Here is a 16,067-nt window from a genome sequence, read left to right as displayed (position 1 = left end):
CATTCTTCCCCATTCACCATTTTCAAATGCCTCCTTTGCTGCTGCCACTGCCTTGTCAACATCAGCCAAGGAAGCAGAAGATACGCTGGCTATTACCTGTCCAAAGGTAGCGTTGTGTTAGCTCAAACTAAAATGCTGGGATGCAGAGTGTTACTCCTTCCTCCTAAGCTTCTTGACTGGGTATAAGCAGATACTTAATATCCTCAATGCCAGCAGTTGGCATGGGTGAGTCAGGCTGCAAAAAGTTCAGAAACAATTGAGGTGGCAGAATTTGGAGGATGCTGCAGGGACTCTGATTCCTAGATCTATTTTCTTCTTCACAACAAGGTGCATCGTCCTACCTGATTTCATTCTCTCTTTCCAGATGTAAAATCAATGTGATATTATAAAAGTTGGAAGTCTTGATATGTGATACTATGATCTAATATCCAGACATGCTAAAATGACTCCTGCATATTCCATTTCTTAGGAATGGAGCTTCTGTTACCATAAGGCATCATACACACATAGCATTTTATGATGATTGTGTTCCGTAAATATACAAATTGTAAATTCTATCACAGAAATGTTATGACTTTTATTCAGTTCCATAATGAGCTTCAGGAAAAGGACTGAAGTCTGACTTCTGATGATAATGAAAGTTGTGGTGTTGATTTCAAGCAGAAATTATTACCTCCAGAATTAAATGGCAATTACTTGGACACTAGAATTTCTTACTTATAATTCATAGCTATGAGTTGGTAAACCAAGATTCAGTAGTTCAGGACCAAAGTGCAACTGCATATGTTTTCCTATTGAAGAGTCATTTTTCTTACTGGGAATTTAAAGGGACATTTTAAAATTACACTTGTCCTAAGACATCAGATTTGTAAAAAAAGTAAAATAAAACCTGAAGTTGATGACTAACAGGAAATATATACAACATCCTAAAAGAAATACTTCTTTAGCAACTAAACTATAGCAATTTTGTTTGCAAAGCTAAACAAAAATTAAAGCAAGGTAAAACATACAGCTCGGTATGGAAACTGATATAATAGTTGAAGTGGAAGTAGGTTATTTTTACTGTGCAGCTTGACTGAAATGCAAAAACTGTAAAACATACAGACTGAGAAGTAAATTGAAATTTCAAATTATTTCTAGGGGTTGTTTAATGTGTATTGTATGGTTTGAAATTGGCACTATTCAGTCAGTGTTTTAGATTTTTTAATAGGCAAAGAAATTGCTATTGATCATATTTAGAAATTACTCACTGATCCATCTGCTGGATTTATAGTGTCATATGTCTTTCCATCATCAGCATTTATAAATTGCCCGTTTATGAAACACTGGTATGGCATATTCACAGTCATGTTGTTGACATTTTTTGAAACCTAAGAGTGAAATAAACAACAGATGAATTTAAACTTTTAATAACTAAGACTTTTATGTAGCTTAACAAGCTTTTGATATGCACAGCCAACATCCAGCCACATTTTACAATGTATATATGGCTGTTAGAACTGGACAAAAGAGTAAAATGAAATGGAAAACGTATTCTCCCTGAACACCAATGACCATACTCTGAGATAGTTAAGCAGATTTCTGTATTTTTTATCACTGGATCTCTATGTTCAAACCAATACTAAACCCTGGCTGAGGCTGGCCCTAGTGGACTTCAATCAAATACATAATTACCAAATTCAAGAAATCCTGGCTTGCTTAATGACTTCGAAAACACCCAATCCTCCTTTCACACAAAGTCTTTGAACAGACTCTTAGGAGAAAAATCTAACACTTTGCCTCAGGAAAGCAGAAGGTCTAGAACCTTTCTGACTGAAGCATACTGGCAGGAGAGTGCAAGGGAGGTAGGAATGTCTGCCCATGTGTGATCTACTCTACCGCATGTTCTTGATCTCGTGGTTTCTGGTACACTTTAAGTGACATTACATATATACTTCCATTCCAAAATGCAAATATATAAAAGCTGCAAAAAAAAAAAGTCACAAAGAAGAGTTTGTATGACCAAATATTTGTTCACTTTTCCTACTGCATCAAGCAGCCTAATAAATGCACTGTCTACCCTCCTCAATAAACAAGACAGGATAAGCAATAAAAGCAAAAGCAAAATAAAAGGTCTTACGTAATCAATGACTAACTCTTCTTCTTTGCCTTCTCCTCTGAATTTTCTGACAGCCATTTGAATAAAGTCTGCAAACTTAGTGGCCATATACACATCCTCATTCTGTAGTTGAAGTCCACTATATTTCTGTTTGATCTCTTCTAGCATTCTAAAGATTTTGAAGAAAGATTAAGTTTAATTACAAATGAAAGAATTATTCAGATAAGTGAATCATTAGAAGGTTGAAAGGGGTCAAAACTGGGCACCAGTTTGTATGCATGTGAATATGTGCATGTGTTTCTCTGACAACAGTGGCATTGAAGTTGTGCAATTTATTGAAATCTGTTGATTTAATTGGGGGTGTTATGGAAAAGAAAATGGCGGTTCTGGAATTCTTCTGGGTAAACTCTTGGAAATAAATGACAAATAGCATTTACTGATTGATAAAACATTATATGGGACTCTCTAATCAGTACATGGAGGATATTCAGAGCTCTATGAGACTGGTAAGTAATAAGGACAATAATCAGTTTGTTAAAAAAAACCACCTGAGATGCTGGGCTTATATTATGGCCTGGGATATCTGAGTTGCAAAAAGAAGGTAGCTGAGGTGACCCAACACAGCATGAACTCAGTGCACTTGTAAACATAGGCTCAATTCTTTCTGTGAAAGGGTCCTCTCTCCCTCTGGGGAGTTCTTTGCTCAGCTTCCCAGTCAGCCCCCTGGTCTTGAGCTACCTGTCACTGCATGCAGACGGGTTTGGGCATTGCCATGCTCCCCCATGTGGCTGGTGTTCCCAAAGCTAAGGGGAATTTTCCTTCAATAGAAAGAGCAGGATTATGTCAATATCTCCTCATTTTGGGAGCAGAGCTGTACCACATTTTCAAAGGTAGGAAAGGGAATAGAGAGAGTACTGGAAAATATAGGGGGATTTTTTTAACATTACTTGACCAATCCTGATTTAAAAGCACTGTGACGACTTTGTTTCCATTAACTTTGGCTTCAAAATTTTGTTATTGTGAATATTTTTTACCTGACAACATGCATAGAGGATGCTCCAGATTTGAAGAAGTCTGTGGAATCCTCAATTACAGCAACATTGCTCAAAATTCCCTTCCAAATAGCCTAATAATACATAAAAATAATGGAGGCAATAATGAATAATCCTCTAACTGCAAGAAGTATTTATCAAACCACACTTTCTATGGTATCTGTGCCTACAACATATATTATTTCAAAGGATTCTAAGCCAGAAAATTATTTTAAGAGGGTCTCGAACTGTTTTGAGACCTGATGTTAGCCAATAAATTCTTCAGCATAATTAGCTTATCAAAAATATTATTTTGTCCATGATAATTTCACCTAATCAGGCAAGAAATCTAAATGGTACAATGCTAAGAATTTTCAGGCCCATATTTTTAAGATCTTTATCCTCCAAATAATAACTTCCCATTCCATGATGGAACACACTGTCAGCAGAGGCAAGGACAGTACTTTGTGACTGGATTGATGGCACTTCTGGCACCTGGGCAGAGCTTGAGAAGTAGTTTAGGCTGCATGCATGAGATGGACATTTCCGCTAACATGCATAGTGAAATAACTGGTAATATAATATTTCAATTAATTATAATTAGGTTTCAGATTTAGCAGGCAGTGTCATAAACTGAAGAGTTTATATTTCTTTTTGCTATTGTCTCAGTCAGTCAACAGCTCCAGGCAGTTTTTTAGGTTGCTGGCAAGCAGGTTCAAGGTAATCTTGAAGCAGCAGTTTAAAATATTAGTGCATCAAGCTGCCTGACCTGTGCCAGAAGTAATTGGCCCTGTAGCACAGTTAGCAGAAGGGGAGACATCTGTGATTCACTTGCTCTGGCACAAAACTTTAATGACAAATGTGGCTTTCAGCTAAGCCCCTGACACTCACTACAGAGGGATGGCTTACAAGAGAGGGCAGCAAAGTGCCTCTCTGGCTATGAGAGCTTTCTGCTCCAGCTGCCCCACTGCTGCATCTCTCCACCAGGGAAGAATAGAGACAGCACACACAGGTACAAGGAGAAAATTGCTGCTTTTCTCTTTCAGACAGCTGTTCTAAGACTCCCTGGAGCTTCTCTGACAGGACCACTCTGAGCACATCCTAGTGACACCACAGTGAAGAAAGGATTTCAGAACTGTCCAAGTCTGTCAGTGTTGAAAACCTCACTGTTGTGAGGCAAAGGTCCCTTTGTTTTTCCTCACTCCCACCTTCATCATTCATAAATATTTGCCATAATTGACCCGGCAATCACTGTCTTTGTAACACTTGTATCTGAAAGAAAACTTTCTAAAGTGACATGTAAGTACTCTAGTGAATTTCCAATTCGACCTGAATTAATATCAATAACTAAGGATTCAACCCCATACTCTTTGACTACATTTTATCAAAAAAACAATTTGCACAGCTAAATAAAAGATATGCCTTGCCTGTAATAAAAAGTATGTAATGCTATTGTCTGAAGTAATATCCTACTAAAGCAGTTTACTGAATTACCCTAATGTCTTCTGCCATCTTTTTCTCCTCTTCTGTAAGTTCCAGGGCAGTTGTTTCATCAGCGGAGAAGTATTTAGATGCAGGGATCATTTTTCCATCCTCAAATTGCAGATTTCTCACTAGTACCTGAAAAATGAGAGGATATAATTTTAAATTATCTGGGGGGCAATACATCCTTGTGTGAAAAGTTTTTAGGCATTAATGTGGTTATTGAAATTGTAAAATAAGTGGCTTGCAGAAAAGCTGCTATGATGCAGGTAATTTAACACAGGCCACTCCTACCTGTCTTTCAGATTCTCTCCTAGTATTAGTACATTTTAATCCGTATTGGAAATGAATATGGATTGAGTGAGAAGCAAAACTTGAATGTCTTCTCTATAGGGTGGTAGAGGATCGATAAACTCCAAGTGAATTAGCTGTCTGTCATTAGCAGCTGGATTTGTATAGCCTGACAATTCCACACTACTTGCATGTCTTCCTAAAGTTATTCCATCCATGCTCATGTTTGCCAGGGTGAGCACTTACCATCTTACCATCATTACCAAAAACGACTAGACCATTCTTGGTTACAAGTCCAGGTCTTGAAGCACCTTTTATTGCCAGCTCTTGTCCAGTAGGCACTGAAGCATCAAGTAATGATGACCCATAAAAAGTAACCACCTAAAAATAAACAGAATTAAAAGTGCATAGATTCTAAATGTGCTCTAAAAGTCTAAGAATGAAATCATACTGTTTTGAAGCTTTAAAGTAATATAAATTAAATATGAGTACCTGCACATGGAAAACATGTTACAACATTATTTCTGGATCTTTACAGCCCAAGGTATGTAAAACTTTGCAAGCTGCCTAAACCTGTAGCTATAACAACATGCATGCTGGAACCAGTGCAGAAAGGGAAGCGGCTTTTGTCAGTGCATGCCCCAAGCGAGACACCAGCAGAAGCCTGACTGTGACTGGTGGAGTCCTGCTCTGCTCCCACGCTGGCAGTGCTGAACACTGCCCCTCTCTTGGGCTCTTCTGTTCTTTCTGGGCTCTCAAATCAGCAACAGTTCCTGGACATAGGGCAGAACCAGGCTTTTTGGAGCAGCCTACCAGCAGATGGCTAATAGTCAAGTAGCAAAATCTGGACAAAAAGTAGCAAAAGCCAGGAAAGATAATGTGATATTTAAAATACTTCATGCAAGTACAAAGTGGATCAAATGTATAGTACTTTTAATACATTGAAAGGACATAGCTGGTTTTGGATAAAATGAGATACATTTATTTCTGCAAATGATCTGGGCCCAAACCTCTTCAAAACAAAACCTCCTTTGTTATTTCAGTAGCTCACAGTGTTTCATTTTGCTGTTAATGCTGTGATGCTGCCCACTGTACAGCATGGGTTGCATTGTACTATAACGCATGCCTACTTCCCAAAATGACTGGCACAGTCTAGTTCTACCCTTCTTACTTATTGCTTTGTACCATGCCCAACTTTTGTTTTCAGACATTGCTCTTATCTTTCTTTGAATTAAATGGATCTATCATTAAAAAAAAATCTTATCAACTGTGTTCTGTACATTTATTTAGGTGCCTGTTCTAGATATATACAAAATATATAGTCATCAAATGAGAGCTACTCCAATGTAACTCTCACTTGTATTCACCTGTATGCAGACACCATTAGTTTTATACAACAAAAAGACCAAAAAGAGGTTACAGAAAAGAAGAATATTCTTCTGGTTTTCAGATCATACCTGGCCATCAATTGTCGCCCATGCTCCAGGTACTTTATCATGCCCTCGAATCCAATTGTGCAAAGCTGCTGCAGGTTGGTCCCAGGAGATCTAGGAAATCAAAGCATGCTAGCTAATTCTTCTCTGTTTAGTTATAAACCAAGTTAGTAATGTTTTCCTGTGTAAGGATTACAAATTCTCCCTCCTCTTTCGACCATTCATTTAAGAACACAGAAAGGATCTGGTCTAATAAAGAAAGACTAGTGATCTCTGGGTGGCTAATCATCAAAGACCTATCCAATGGGATGCTCTTAGCACTTCTGCGTTCTGTACAGCCTACATCTTTTCATAGATTCTCCTCCTCACACTAACATAATGAAAATATAACTCTTGTTACTACCTATTCATTCATAAATAATTAATATTATGATTAACAAATTTAATAAGCACTGTATAAATATAAATAAGTGTATGTCTGGGTTATAAAATTCTGCTGAAAATGATCTGTTTCTTGCTTGGATCCTAAATTCTTTAATAAATCTACAAGCTTTTATTAAGATACTTTCTAATCATTTACTAACCCTTCATAAATTGTTTCATAAGTAGAATCCCTACTACAACTTGCAATTCTTGCAAGACTTTGAGGAAAATGGAAATAATGTTTTGTGAAGAATATAATGTATTTTTAATATGTTACAGCAGTGAAAATGCATTTCTTTACCTTTGAAGTATTGTGAGTATATGTGCAAAATAATTTAAAGAAAGTATCAGAATAGCTATTAAATAACAAAAATCCAGCATCTTTCTTAGTTTAAGCACAAAGAATATTTAGAAGCAAGCTATAAGCCAGTGAGAATAGTTTTACAGCAAGGAGGTTAAGCTAGTTCACATCAAGGAAGCTCCTTATATATTATATTAAAGGGATGAATAAAAATACTGTTATGCAAAGCTAATTGTTTCTAAGGTAAGTCAGGAATTGAAATATGATAAAAAGCATCACCTACAATATTTTAGGTGGAAAGGACTACATTCACTATGGACAAGTGACGAAACGGTTGGAATAATTTTTACTTTTTTTTTTTTTTTTTTTTTTTAATTTTTGCACTGGTCTAGAAAAGGAAAAGCAGGTATTACAGACAGCATTCACTATCAGTTTATGGTGGCCTTCCCAACCACAAAGAAGAACCAGCTAATGCAGTAGGGTGTTTAAATAATTTTTTTCTCTGTTGTTTGTTTTGGTGACCTATATTTTATTTTCCTGATGCCAACAGGCAAGGTGCCAACACTTGCTTTTCCTAACATCAAATTTATTTCTGGTAGAGAATTTAGTACAGACTGTTGGTAAACGAAGAAAGCTATCTCCATTCAATGCTGTATTTAAAAGTATGGTAACATATTAAGAATCCACTGGAGGTGCAGCTGCCATCTAGCTGTGTGTAGATGATTCCAAGTGGGACATCAAGTTTCTAAATATATGTCACTGCTGAAAGGGAATAGGAACTTAACCTGGGGCTCCATTACACGCATCCTTGGAGTTATCCCAGGAATAAGAGGCGGGGAAACAACTGAGTTAAAATTCATGTTAACTTGATATCACTACTATTGTAATCCAAGTTAATAACAACTTTTCTAGTGATATGCACAAAACACAGTGTTATTTAACACTACCTCTGCATTTTCCTTTTTCTGGATCCCTTCATATGTTGCCCCTTCTTTAGGCTGAGGTATACGAGGGGCCTTACCATCAGCAATTAGATGTACAGCTTCCACCTAAATGAAAAAGTAACATATAATGTTAGCTTGGTTCACCTTTTTTTTCAGTCGTACATGTGAATGACAGCAAAAGACTTTCTGCCACAAGGGGAACTGGGTTATTTTTAAAATCCAGGATTTCCAAAATCTAGGGGACTGATGCTGCACTGATTAACACACCTATATGCTTAAACTTCTTTGACAAAAGAAATAGCCTCAGAAATTTGGTGGGAGTACGTAGTCACCAAGCATATAGCAGCCACCTAAATTCTGCAGGACCAGATCGTGGCTCTGTATGACTGCTTTCAACTCTTTCTTTTCTCTTTCTTCAAAAAGTTCTTTCTCTGCATTTAAATGGAGGAGAAAAAATTTTTCTAATGATCCATGCTGAGTATTTTTTTATGCGTTTTCTTTTCTTCATTTTAAAACCAAACAAAAGAGGACAAGCATACAAAACCCAAAGCCAATCCACCAGGGCTCTGAATTTAAAACATCATCCCCTTCTTTTTTTTCAAACTCACTCCTTTTTTTTTTCAACCTCACCTCTAACTTTCTGTTCTCTCTGAGCCTGTAAAACATTTCACCTTGTAAAAACATTCAAGAAATCTGTGGAAAGAGCTACATTCCAGACAAATCTGACTTCTTGCCTTCTGTGGAAACAGGATATGCTCTGCCCGCTGCCAGCAACAAATATTCTGAGGCCACCTCCTCAGCTGTCGTGAAGCAGCACAGCTCCACTGAAGTCTAGGATTCAGCTGAGCACCACAAGCTCTGTCATTCCAAATGTATGCATCTTGTCTATATTTCCTTTACTTTCAAACTCCAGCAGATGCTTTTCTTTTCCTCTTAAAATATTGATATTTGGTACAGCTAAACATACCATAGCCTTTACTCCTTCTGGGAAGAGAAACCGGTTATACAGGTCATCCACAGTATCGTTTTGGCCAACATCACATTCTCGCTGCAGCAGTATTGGTCCAGTGTCCAAACCATCATCAGCCCAAAAAATAGTAAATCCTGCTTTTTTATCTCCTTGAATTAAAGTCCTGGACATAAAAAAAAAGCCCTTACAGTAGATACAGACAGTATGAAAGTAGTCAAGGATATCAACCAATCCGTTAGACATCTGTTTGGTTTAGGTAGAGAGAAAAGAAAACCCTAACCATCTTTAATACTAGTTTCATTGCTCATTTCATAGTCAGACACACAGTTTTGACAATGTTGATGTGTGGCTTCCACAAAGTGATATCAGAAATGCTGCAACTGAATCCAGGGTGTCTACCAAACAGTTCCTTGTGATAATTATTTTTAAAGTATTATTAGTGGTAAGACACACAGAACAAAAGGTGTGCAATAGTTACAACATAATTTGAAAGATGGAAGCATCTAGACAGCATATTATCTGAACGAGTCATAGTTTACTGTAACTAGCTAAGCCTCACAGTTTATCTGTAGGCCAGCAAGGCAAGTACAGTTGTCCCACAGCTGAAAAAGAGCTAAACTCAAGAGTGGAAAACGATGGATATGCAACTGTTTAAGGAAAAGTTATTAAGGGAATTTATATTCAGCCAGATTCTCAGCTGCTTTGAATGTACATAGCACTGCTTACAATAGACCTGTGCCAACTTACATCAGCTCAGGATCTGCCTCTGACTCTGAAGGGAACTTCAGACACTTAGATTTCCAGTTCTCCTTTGGAGCTGCATGTGCCTCAATGATGCATAATCAAACAGAAGTGTATTTAAGGGAGCAGCCAGAAATGGAGACACATACAGCTTTCCTACATGCTTTTAACCATTTGTCTGCATGCAAACACCAATGCCATTTTCTGTAAGACATATCTCATGTAAGTATTCCCTTGGCAGTCTGTGTTGTAACAGGATCATCTGAGATCTGGCTTATACACATGAAAAATCACTATTGATTGTATGCACTGAAAACTACATTACTTAAAGGAGTAAAGCACACATTGGTGCAGAATGAGGGACAAACTCTAAACACAGCTGGAGAAGGCAGGTTCACAAAAGTGAAAGCTTACAGAAGTTTGGCTAGCCTATATCATATCTTTCACACATTTAAGCAGCATCTCTTGTATTTTATATTACGTACAAATCCCGAAAAGAGCACCCTGGTGAGAAATGCATGTCCTCTGCATGGCTGGAGGAGAAGAAGGTACCATGGGCAAAGAACCCTGATGCTGAATAGATGAGAGGATGAGAACTACTGTCTGCCCACTCCTCTGCCCAGCAGCTCCCTCCACAGACAGCTGCTGATAACGTGGCAGCAGCTGGAAGAGGCTGTAAAGGATGGAGTGAGGAACTCTCAGAGTTTGTGCCTGATGCCCTGTTACCCGTGCATAATTCCCACAGGCTTTCTTGGAAAAAGAAATGCTGTGGTGGGGAAAGGGTCTGATCAGCACCAGGGCTGTAGCCACTACAGATGCTAGAAGCTGTGATGAGAGCAAGGGGTGTGAGGGTGAAACATGAGAATGGTAAGCCAAGGCAAAATCAAGGCCAAATCCTAGCTTAGTTTAAAGGTCTTAGGACAACAGACTTTACCTGAGAAGGGCAGGAGCAGGTGCTTACAAAAGGAATATGCAAAATAGGGCAAGACTCAGTGATATACCATGAGGATACATCCCTGTTTCTGGAAACATTCACCTTAGAAACTTCCTGAAAGAGAGTTTGTATCTACATCTTCCTGTGGAATCATAAAATCATAGAATTTTTTAGGTTGGAAAAAACCTTTAATACCATCAAGTCCAACCATTAACCTAACCCTGCCATCCCACCACTAAACCATGTCTCTAAGCACCTCATCTATCCATCTTTTAAATACCTCCAGGGATGGGAACTCAACCACTTCCCTGGGCAGCCCATTCCAATGCTTAGCAACTCTTTTGGTGAAAAAATTTTTCCTAACGGCCAACCTAAACCTGCCCTGGCGCAACTTTCCCCTTGTCCTATCACCCGTTACCTGGGAGAAGAGACCAATATCCACCTTACTACAGCCTCCTTTTAGGTAGTTGTAGAGGGTGATAAGGTCTCCCCTCAGCCTCCTTTTCTCCAGGCTAAACAATAGATCTTGACATACTTTTCCTCCATGAAAACATCCTTCTAGAGCTTGCTAGATATGCAGTTCCTCAGTATAATAACGGACTGCATGAAATAAAAGTACCTCCTTTTTTAGTCAAATCCTACTACCTGATCCCTTCACTGACTACCCCCTAACTTTTGATTAAGAATGAGCAATCATTCCTTATTCACCTTCCCATGTCTTTCATGGCTTTATACACCGCTGGTATATTTCCTTCCCAATGACCTCTTTTCCAGTCTGAAAACTCCTAGATTTCTGTCCCATCATGTGGAGGCTGTTCTGTATCTTTGACCATCTTTCTTAGCCTTTTCTGAAGCATTTCTAGCTCTTTCATGTCCTAACCGAGATGCAGACAGTATTTAAGATCCTTCCATGGTCTCTTTTCTGAGTAACAACAACTGAAATTTTATTGCTGCTTACATACAGTTAGGTTTTTTACCCCTTATGTACATTATCTTATAACTTTTTTAACTTTGAATTTGATGACCCATTTTCTTAATCTGACGTTCTCATTATCACATTTACCCATTTGTGTAGAAACTGTATTCTTTATTACAGATTGAAATCAGAGCAACCAGTCTATAGTTCCCTGGCTTTTCCTCTGACCCTGTTTAAAACTGGTATTGCTCTTGCTGTTTTCCAGTCTCCTGCACCAACACAATCTGAAGGAACAGAAAGCTGTGGAACCTTTGCTTGAAAGTCCTCTGGTCCTGAGAAGAGATTATTTGTTCATCAGTTTATCTAAAATCTCTCCTACTCACAGTTCAGCTCAAGAGAATTGTTCTGACTCATTCTACGCAAAGAGGGGCTGTATGGTAGTAACATCTTAAGCTCCTCCATCCTGGATACCAATACAGATTTCCTACTACGGTGTTCCCTTTAATAAGCACCTTTTTTATATCAAACACCTCTACCACCCTATTTACCTCCCATCTTGAATGCATTTGAGAAAATGGTTATTATTCAATTTTATGCCTTCAAAAGCTGGTTCTCTATTTCTTTTCTGTGCTGTATTACTCTCATTTTACATCTAATTTGCCAGAGTTTATGCTCTTTTTTATTTTACTCACCTGGACACAACTGCCACTTTTTCAAGGATTTCCTTACATCTCTAATAGTCTTCTTTAATTCTGTGTTTAAGTACTTCAGCTTTTTTTCCATTAAGGATTTAAAATTTAAAAAAAAAAAAAAGCCTTTGAATCTACAACATTGTGTCTTCAGATAGTCATCATGCTACCTGTAAGATTTTTTTATAATTGTTTCTTCATATTTAGACAATTTCTTATTGAATTTAAACACTGTGATAGTGGCATGTCTGTTGTCACAAGAATGCTACATCTGAGTCTACTGTGGTCATTACTGCTGTGCAGTTATTTCACGGTAACATTTTGAATCTAGCTGTGCATTGCTTAGGAAGACAGTAAGATAAGGTTTTGTTCTTGTGGATTCTCTTCTCCCTTTACTTCCCTTTTCTGAAATCTTAGGCTCTGCATCAAGCCCTGTTGCGACAGTGATCTAGTGTTTGTGGGGGACAAACTAGGAGACCAATGCCTTGCCTATGAAAACTACAGGTTGTCGATTTGCCTGTGTGAGTAAATTATATGAATGTACAGATCACACCACTGATCTTCCCAGAATAACAGCTGCACTTGCATTGGAAATCATAATGAATCTTAGGTATGAAGTGCAGTTCGTGAACCAAATACTCAGCTGCTTCAGAGACGTTCCTTCAAGGCAGTTGCAAGTCAACAGAACCGTGCTAGCATTTACATGAGTAATGGGTACAGACCAACATCCTAACATGACATACACATAGTTTTGGTGAACAAAACTCACCAGTTGATTGCAGAAGCTCCTCGGTGGCGTGGTAGGATGGATGGATGGTAAATAATTGAGCCATGTTTTGGGCAGTCAATAACATCCATGGGGATGAACTGTGTACAGAACGGAAGGACATTTAGCTCCGCTCCAACTGATTTGTAGGCTGCAACTACCTCCTGGATAGGCTTGCCTTTAGCTCTCCATCTGGGGAACTTAAAAACAGGAGTGCCGTCCTTCTCCGCTGCCAGTGCTGAGGAGCAAGAGCAATTTTCTTTTTTAATTCACACTTTGTGTTAAAAATTCAAACTTGAAATCAGAGAGATATTGCATGACAAACTCAAGCAGATGATCCAAGTGTACGATTACAGAGTGCCCTTTGTACCGTTCTGTATGTTGTTTAAAAACCTGAGCACTTGGATATATTTTATTAATTCTGTGTTTGATTCTCATTGCTACATTCTCAACTTTACATTCACTCTTATGACTTGGCTAATAAGTACCTGTGAAAGCAGAAACGAATAATGAACGCTATCGACTATTTAACAGTGACACTTCATTTCTTTTTTTCATTTCATTTCATTTCCGGTCATTACATTTGCCTGCAACAGGTCTGTTTTAGCAGAACTTAATTTTCTACATCAGCAATTTGTATGTGAATACGACTACGTACAACTAAGATTCACTCAAGTCAGCAGCATTTGCCATGTGGTACAAATAATTACAGATGCTAGAGGTCTTCAGCAATTTCATCAAAATTCTATTTACTGATGCCTTCTGGGTATGCTTCCATTTATCTGTGAGACACAGAGATACACCCAACATTAGGCTCCAAGGTGAGAAAAAACAACTGCACTAATTGCAGACAGAATTTTTAGTTGTTTAATAAATTCTATTACACAAATGCTTAATAACTCACCACAGAGAGTAGGATAGTAGAGTCAAACTCTACATCTGTTGAGTCGTATGTGTAATAGGAAGAAAAGGGGAAACAAGAAGAGGTATGGAAAAGGCACCTAATTTAATTTAATTTATATTTCTGAACACATTTTTGTACTTTCTCTTTTTCACTTCTGAAATTAGATCTTGAGTTTGACCTGAAGTATCTTTAGCCTGTTAACCTAGGTCATAAGGAAATACTTACTTAAATATCATTCCATGAACATTAGTGTGTACTTCAATTGCTTTTAGAAATAAAAATTGTAGCTGTCTGAGGTATAGAAACATTAGCAAATTTCACTTGATACTTAATCTGTTTGAGTCGCCTGGAAGTAAAAAGCAACAAAGTATATAGTAATTTCTTTTTTTTTTTTTTTTCATTAGGAGACCAATAAACTAATTCTATGGTTTAGTTAAAATAAATATATGATTGAAATCAGTGGAAGATGTCCTTAGTTACATCTGCTAGCGTAATAACTGTACAACAACAGTTTATACAATGTAACCAAGTATTATGGCATGCTTTCAGAGCTGGATATTCGAATTGTATTTTTCTAAATGTATAGTTGCCTCCTCTTAATTCTTCCAAAGTGTGATTAAATCTCTTAATGAGGTAGAGTTACAGAATATAATAAACTTGAGAACTATATGCTAATCTGGGAGTGCCATAGCCCAGGTAAGCAAAACTTATGTTTGATTCTCCCCTCATAAGAGTTTTGTGAAAACATGTTAGGACCTGACAAAAAAAAAAAAAAAAACAAAACCCTTAAGACAACTCATGGACTGTAGCTTTAATTTCTGATTATCCATAAAGGTATATTCCATTCTGGCATTTCTATTCGCTAACCATATTAATTCACTATTTTTGTGCCACTGAAAAAAAAAAAAAGTTACAATTCATATGCTTCCAAAGTAGCTTCTTTGTTACACTGGGTTCTGCTGTATAAGTACAATTCTGAATACCTGTCAGGCAACAACTCTTTCTTTAGGAAGTCTTGAAAATCCTTATGCACCTTGGCAATGGGAAAAGGGAGAGCAAAGCCTCCCCTACCCTTTTCAATGGGTTTTCCATAGTCCAGGTGGAAGACAAGTAGGCTCCGCAGGCACACTGCCACGTGCAGTCAGAAAGGGCAGAAAGCCAGGGATAAACTGTCTTGGCTTCATGCCTTGAGTGTCCCAGGCAGCACAGTGAAGCAGGTGACAGGCATTTGTGCTTGAGTACCGGCTCAGCAGCTATGTGCTTTAAGATACAGATCTAGCTCAGGATGATTACCTCTAGGATGTGCATTCAAATAAGGTACCCAGATTAGTTTATTTTTTAAATATCATAATGTATGGCCCTGTATGGTTAGAAACAATTTTAAATACTAAGTTAAACCAGTTCTGGGACTTGTGTTTGTTAAAACATAGTTCTTGTGCTGAATCGAGGGTAATAAAGGCAATATATGCAAGTCATTCCCATGTAGATATCACCTTCTCACGAAAATGCAAGTATGCCTGTAATTTTAACATTTGGATTAAGGTTACACTTACCCAAAGGATCAGCTTGTCCATTCTTGTCAGGCACTGTAAATACTCCCACGACTTTATGGCCCTCTTTTCTCAGCTTGTTATAAACTTCTTGTCCAAAAATACTTTGACCTATAAGGGCTAGCTTTAGCTTATGTTGATAAGCCTGGTAAAAAGAATTAAAACAAGCCATGTTCTATGATGCCAAGAAAATACGCTATTGCTTATATTTCTCTCTTGCTCCTTCCTGATCAACGTTAATTTTGATTTAAAATGGAATAGTCTTTTTACCCCAATCACCTTTGAAGGAATAATAATTTTTTGAGATTAATGACAGGCAATGTACAATTCAGAGAGAACACACTTAACATAAAAGTATCACCTGATACTGTCACTGATGTTTATATTGCTTTCCCAGTATTTTCATTAGACAGACCCACCGCTCGTTACAAGAGGCATAACAAGCTGCACAGTCTTATTTGTAGTCAGAACTGATATGATAAGAAATGAAAATATGTTTTTTGAAACAGACACATAAAACACTTTGGGCATAACTCAGGTGCCTGGAATACGTCCTCTAAATCCCTACATCTAAATGGCGGCATATTATTTGCA

The 16,067-nt window shown here is 37.7% G+C and overlaps 1 protein-coding gene across 1 annotated transcript in view; it reads right to left on the bottom strand.

Moving 5' to 3' along the window:
* The window catches only part of ALDH1L2 (aldehyde dehydrogenase 1 family member L2), a 26,884-nt gene extending 11,239 nt beyond the window's left edge, over window positions 1–15,645 (bottom strand). Inside the window, exons 1-11 of the mRNA XM_009646066.2 lie at window positions 15,477–15,645; window positions 13,023–13,257; window positions 8,971–9,136; window positions 8,007–8,108; window positions 6,360–6,449; window positions 5,149–5,283; window positions 4,624–4,749; window positions 3,133–3,224; window positions 2,120–2,267; window positions 1,251–1,370; window positions 1–96 (exon numbers count right to left, since the gene is read on the bottom strand). The exon at window positions 1–96 is cut by the window's left edge and continues 13 nt beyond it. Of these exons, the coding sequence (XP_009644361.1) occupies window positions 1–96; window positions 1,251–1,370; window positions 2,120–2,267; window positions 3,133–3,224; window positions 4,624–4,749; window positions 5,149–5,283; window positions 6,360–6,449; window positions 8,007–8,108; window positions 8,971–9,136; window positions 13,023–13,257; window positions 15,477–15,645 (1,479 nt within the window). The remainder of the gene's footprint in view (window positions 97–1,250; window positions 1,371–2,119; window positions 2,268–3,132; window positions 3,225–4,623; window positions 4,750–5,148; window positions 5,284–6,359; window positions 6,450–8,006; window positions 8,109–8,970; window positions 9,137–13,022; window positions 13,258–15,476) is intronic.
* Between the last annotated feature and the right edge of the window lie 422 nt (window positions 15,646–16,067).

This window comes from Egretta garzetta, unplaced genomic scaffold (assembly GCF_000687185.1).
Source record: "Egretta garzetta isolate BGI_Z169 unplaced genomic scaffold, ASM68718v1 scaffold159, whole genome shotgun sequence".
NCBI classification, from domain to species: Eukaryota; Metazoa; Chordata; class Aves; order Pelecaniformes; family Ardeidae; genus Egretta; species Egretta garzetta.
This window is presented reverse-complemented; position numbering and strand designations above follow the sequence as displayed.